The sequence below is a fragment of the Clupea harengus genome, chromosome 12, assembly GCF_900700415.2.
Source record: "Clupea harengus chromosome 12, Ch_v2.0.2, whole genome shotgun sequence".
In the NCBI taxonomy this organism is placed as follows: domain Eukaryota; kingdom Metazoa; phylum Chordata; class Actinopteri; order Clupeiformes; family Clupeidae; genus Clupea; species Clupea harengus.
The window spans coordinates 21,467,331-21,473,771 of NC_045163.1; the positions used below are offsets into that span (position 1 = coordinate 21,467,331).

Consider the following 6,441-nt stretch of genomic DNA (forward strand, 5'->3'; position numbering starts at 1 on the left):
ATTCAGTCAAATGATTGTGTCATAACAAACCAGCTTAAAGTAACTTTAGAGTTAACACTTACAAAGTATTTTTATTAAAGCAACACTGTGCAGAAATGTACTACTTTTTGATGTGTCTTTCTATGGGCGACTAGTTTTGGTAACGTCTACAATTCATTTTGAACAAAACGCCTTACTGCTCCTTTAAGCTTTCATTTTATTGAGCTTTCAAAGTATTCTGTTGGTTCACAGTATTCTTAGGTCACTCATAGTCACAGTCAAGTCATTTCTGGGTTAAATCAGCAGTGGCCAAACTGCCTGAGGGAAGAGTCTGTCCTAATCCTGTGTTTTGCATTTGCCTGGAGCACAGGAGCTCTCCTCAGGTCATCAGTGACCAGTGGTTTGTTATGTAAATTCGGACTCTGTTTACCTATTTGGGGTTCTTGACTGCTGTGCAGGAGAGCGGCTCAATAGAACACTTCCGTTTGACCACCTGAAGGCTACTGACACACTATGTTTTGTGTATTTGTGTGCATGTGTATGTGTGTTTGTGTGTGTGTGTGTGTGTGTGTGTGTGTGTGTGTGTGTGTGTGTGTGTGTGTGCATTGACCCCTGGATGTTCATTAACATTCCTTTTGTGTATAATGTTTCCCGGCCTCGAGGGTGTGTGTGTGCTTAGCAACTCTGATCCGTGGGGGTGTAGAGGTGTGTTGAAGTGGAAAGCTTTTTAACGGCTGTCCATCCTGACCTCCTGAACCCCTGGGCTCGGGGTTGGTTACCTCAGGTCCAGAGCCCTGGAGTCCCATAGAGCTGGCCAAGCAAAACATGCCAATGTTCTACAACGTTCTACAATGTTCTACATGATGTGCCTGTGTGCGATGCAGTCCTGTCTTCTATCCAAGACAATTTGCTCCTGTGCGAGACAATAAAGCTTAACCTTGAACCTTGAACCTTAAACCTACGAATCATATTTGATGATAATTGACACAATCTTAATGAGAGTGTGTCAATGGCAATCGTGGCAGTGGTGTGAAAGTGGTAGCATTTGTGATGGCATCTGCGTTGAGTTTTATTGTTTCTGTATGAAACGTATTAAGTAAAACCATCACTGTAATTACTGCATCAGTAATGAAAGCTGTGCGACCTCTGGTGCTATCTCCAGATTTGCTGTAATGAGTTCTGTTCTGAAACAGTCTTTTGGCAGTAGCCTGGCTGACAAGCTGGTATGCATACTTCCTGTGGGTGTTCCGGTGAGCGGGAGCATTTGGCCTTTTGAGTGTGAGTGTGTGTGTGTGTGTGTGTGTTTGTATGTGAGTGTGTGTGTGTGTGTGTGTGTGTGTGTGTGTGTGTGTGTGTGTGTGTGTGTGTGTGTCTGTGAGTGTGTGTGTGTGTGTGTGTGTGTGTTTGTGTGTGTGTGCGTGTGTGTGTGTGTGTGTGTGTGTCTGTGCTTGATCATCCCACAGCACCAGGCTCCTCCTTGACTGTCTCTCTCTCTCTCCCTCTCTCCTCTGAGCTCAGCAGCATTCTCACGACTATCCCGTTCCTCCTCCCCTCCTCCTCCTCCTCCTCCTCCTCCACCTCCTCTCCGAGTGGGTCGGGCTGGGCTGCCCTGCTCTGTTGGAAGTGCAAGAGCTCGCAGCGGTGGGTGTGGCACCTGCGTGGCACCTCTTGAACAAACACCAGGCAGATATACCACCAGCTGGCCAGGGCTATAGGGGGATCACCTCTAGACGGGACCTTCAGACTCGGCCATTTGCCAACGCTGTTTACCCAGCAAACCTCCATGTATACATGAGCCACACGTGGCCTGCATAGCAGGAGCCCTGAGCTTTGGTGATTGGCTGGGACCACAGAGAGAGAGAAGGCACAAAAAATATACAAGCAATAGAAAATAGTCCAGGCCAGCTGGGCCAGACTGTTATTTATTTGCGAGGTCAGGATGGTAAAAGTTGATAAATATTATTCCAAGATGTTGTTCGGAAAACTGAAAACCATGGTTCAATGCCGCACACAAAGACGTCATAAGTGGATTAGCATGGTATAGTTTTCACGACAAGTAAGCGCTGTTTTGCTAATGATTTACCAATGTGGTCATATCCCTTTACTAAACCCAGATTGAAAGTAAAGACTCCAGTCATATGCTGTCGGATCAGGCAGCGCTGAGAAAGTTCCCACATGCCATATGACTCAGCAGGCCAGAATGCAGGACATAGGAGGCTAACGAGAGGTAGCCAATGATAGCCTACACCTACTGAAGGGAAATCTGTTGCTATATTAAGCCAGTGATGAGTGCTAACGTTACATATTGAAACACAGGATCCTCTGGAGTTGGCGGAATGCTGTTGCTGCTTGGGTGTGTGTGTGTGTGTCATGGGGGTGAAAAACACATGCAGCTGACCCAGGACTGCTGTAGAGAGTGAGGAGAGACCAATGGGGGGGAGGGGAGATCAGGTGAGATATAATGAGAAAAGGTGTTAACAGGTGAGCTGTGTTCAGGGGGATCTATGTTTTCTACCCAATTAACTCTTCGCAGTAATTTTCAAAGCAACACTAGGGTTTTTTTAGGTAGCTAGGTAGTTTTAAATTCATTTTGATGGTATATGGTCATGTGGAGGACAGATAAACATACCTGTCATTCTCACTAACTGCCAAACCTATTTGTGTAGTTTTGTGTTCCATGTCGGAAACCCCAAGAAAATATTACGACAGCTTTTACAGCTCTATGGCCACAAAGGTATTGCCGAAACAGATCAGATAGCAAGATAGCTAGCTTTAACAGTGTCAATGGTGCTGTTGTTGGTGTTTGCAAGGCAAGGCAAGTTAGTTAGTTAGTTAGTTTTTAGCGAAAGACTCTATAATGCCCTTTCCTTGCTCCATAATATAAATCTTCTTTTTGCTGCTTTGCAGAGGATCAAACAGAATGGTTTATTTACCCCTAATCCTACCTCCCCTTTTGTCCTGAGTCTACCTTTAGGCAAACAAACTGAAACTGACATTTTTATAAAGGTCTACCATCCAGGCTGTAGGTTTACCTGTGTATCCCTATCTTCATTGCTGTTTCAGTTCAAAGGTCATGAGATGCTCAGGGGTCAAAGGGTCACAGACTCAGCTACTAGTTTTTGCAGTGTTTTTTATTAGACCCCATTCTGTGCGTGTATTTTCTTCTTCTGATACATATCTGTACATTGAATTACAATGGAAAATGTTTAACTTAAATTTTAAGACTGCTCGTGTAAACCAGTGAAAACTGTAAAACCATAATCAAACAAAAATCACTCCCCACCAATTGAATTTTCAGCCAAAATAACAAATGATTGTAGATCATTAATAGAATTCAACAGACCGCTAATCGTACAACACAAACATTCTAATGGTTCTAATGTACCACTAATATAAAATGTTCAAATTCAAATTTACAATAGTAGAACTACATATGTACAGACAAAGTTCACATTGCGATGTCACCTGAATGACAGAAGTGTGTGCTTCCTGACCCCTCCATGTATTGTATGCACTCCTGTTAGTCAGCCACTGATGGTACGATCCACATCCGAAGAGAGCCCCTGCCAGGCTGAGGACAGTCAAACCTTCCCTGGAAACCAAAGTTTAGCAGGAAGACAATTCACCACGAAAGGGATTTTGTTTCCGGTGATGTTCTCCCAAGCCCTTTCTATTCAGTCTGTAAAGATTGTGTTCCTGTCCATGGCCATTCACCCACAGATGCGCAGGTTGGGGAGCAATACTTCCACCCCACCAGAATGGTGTTCCTTTAGAATTCCATCTGTTTGAAAATAACAAAACATTCAGGGGTAATTGACCCACATTGTACGTCATTACACCTATGTCAAATCCACAGTAATACTGTGGGATTGTGGGAATAATGGAATTGTATATTGTGGGAATAATGGAATTGTATGCTACCTTGGTGAAATGGACAACAAAGAAGACGACCATGATGAGGATGCCGATGACAGCAGAGGCAAAGGCTACATGTAACGCCTTCTTGCCGAGCCGCCGTGAGCCGTCATAGTCGCCCAGCTCATAGCTTTTCCTCGACTAGAAGAAGAGACAAAGAGAGAAGACAATGGGCGCCTCCTGTGTGATTACTATTCATGTTTTTGCAAATTGCAGTTCTGTCAGCTAGAAGTGGTTCTTTGTAAGTATTTTCCACCATTTTGGAAGCTAATAGCGTGTGAAGATCAGCACTCCAGATGATTCTCCTCAGGGCTATTCAAGTCACACCCTACTCTCTGTCCTAACACCCACTCAAATTAGGAAGCCATTTTGGATTCTCTACTTAAACCTTCTGTATCTTGGGCAGCATGGAGCAGCTTCCACTCTGAATGTCAAACCAGTCCAAACTTGAATATGTTGAATGGAGCTGCCACTCTGATTAGCCATTATTGGGCTTGATTAGTCAAGGCAGTAATGAGCAAGGAGTATAATGTTGCACCCTCCCAAAACCTAAAGGAATGTTGAACATTGCTGCACCCTTCAAGCACATTAATCATTCACCTTTTAAGTACCAAATTACCAATTGGTACACAACTTTTTTCACCCATGACACTATTGCCCTTGTGAGTTATGTGGTGCGGACAACCATTAAGTGTCTGAACGAGAGAAGATCAGCCTGGCATTTAGTGTATTCAGGATGGCCTGTCAAGTGAGCTGAGCCACTGAGTCTGCAGCAAATCTATAAGTGAGAAGGCAGGGTATAGAGTGAGCCAGCTGCATTATCTGTGATCCTATCTCAGGGTCAGAGAGAGAGAGAGAAAGAGAGAGGGGGAGAGGGAGAGAAGGAAAGGATATCAGACATATTGGTGAGTACCATTACTATGTTTATGGGACACATGTTTGTGCATGTGCCTGTGTGCGTGAGTGAGTGTGTGCGTGTGTGTGTGTGTGTGTGTGTGTGTGTGTGGCCAGAACAGTATATTCAGCCAGTTCTGAGATGAAACCTTGCCACACAGACAGCTGCTCTATTCATCACCCACACACCCATATTTCTTATCTACCGTGAACACTCTGAACCCTACAGACCACACACACACACACAAACACACACAAACATCGACACACACACACACACACACACAGAGAGAGAGAGAGATACATAAGAGAGAGATCCTTTAACTTTGCCTGACCCAAATCGCAGACCAGTCTTAACACACCTCGGTGTCTGGCCCATATTACACACGGGTCAGCAGCACACACACACACACACACACACACACACACACACACACACACACACACACACACATTTACTCACGGGTCAGCAGCACACCCCTGCTGAGTGCTGAGCATCACACATCTGACACACGTCAACAGGCTATTTTAAGGGCTGGAGATGAGATGGGGCCGAACAGGACAACTACTGTACACTTCTCAGACGTGACATAAACAATCTAAGGCTGTCCTTCAACAAAACACATCCGTAAAGTACTTCAACCATTTCTGATGGTACATCAAAACAACCCAAAGGCTTTTGGCTTAGATACGCCTAGCCCACATTCAGATATAAATGTATATATAATATGCATTGGTAATGATTGTATCTACCACCCCCCAGAACAGAGACATAGGTTTCCAGTTGTCGTGGTAACCCCACCCCAGCAGTAATCTCACTTTGGGTCCTGAACTGACAACTTAAAACACAAGTCTTCTTCACATTCAAAACTCTTCTTCTGCCGTTGCCCTCAACCTCCTACTGCTCCAAACAAAACCTCAAATCTTTGGCTGTCGAAGCCAAATAATGAGATGAGAAATCAATAATGAGATGCCACTGAACTTGGTCCCTCAGTTTCCCAAGCATGCAGGCAGCGCTTACCATGAGGGAGAACACCAGGGCCACGATGTTGACGGGATAGGCGGGGCAGAAGCAGGTGAAGATGGTGAGCATGAGGTAGCTCTGCAGCGGCGGCGGCGGCGGGCCCTCCGCATCCCAGCTGTGATCGAGGTCTGCGCTCCCGTTTAGGGAACTCTTCACATCCGAGTTTAGCATTCCCAGCGCCATCACTCCAGACGGACCCACAGACACACACACACACACAGACACACACACTCACACACTCTTAACGACAGTACAGACTCACGCAAAAGTCCCCAGAGCAGAAATTAGGTGATTGGTTTAAAAAGAGCGTAGAGAGAGAGAGAGAGAAAGGGGAGATAGGTGGAAGAAAGAGAGAGAGCGCGCCGTCTGAGAGAGTAGAGTGAGAGAGATGTCTGAGGGTCTAAGGCTGGGGCTGGGGTGAGCTGAAGTTGGGGGGGGGGGCGCTGGGTGGTGACCCAATTAGTGCTGGAAGGAGCAAACACATTCCCAGAAAGGGAGGGTGGGAGAGAAGTGTGGGGGTACGAGGGGGGTAAAAACAGAGAGTGAATGACGTGGAAGTAGGGGGCTATGAACATAAATGCGTTATTTTTGTTCCTCATGATGTCATTGTCATTGAGGTTCCGTGGGCC

General features: G+C 45.5%; 1 protein-coding gene across 1 annotated transcript; it reads right to left on the reverse strand.

Annotated features, from left to right (window-relative positions):
- Window positions 1-2,029: 2,029 nt before the first annotated feature.
- On the reverse strand, window positions 2,030-6,203 carry LOC105902579 (transmembrane protein 233). The gene is made up of 3 exons (XM_012830220.3): window positions 5,810-6,203; window positions 3,901-4,035; window positions 2,030-3,760 (listed from the first exon to the last, which is right to left on the reverse strand). Exons 1-3 carry the CDS (start codon window positions 5,993-5,995, stop codon window positions 3,749-3,751), a joined length of 333 nt encoding a protein of 110 aa, XP_012685674.2. The 5' UTR covers window positions 5,996-6,203; the 3' UTR covers window positions 2,030-3,748.
- Window positions 6,204-6,441: the final 238 nt, after the last annotated feature.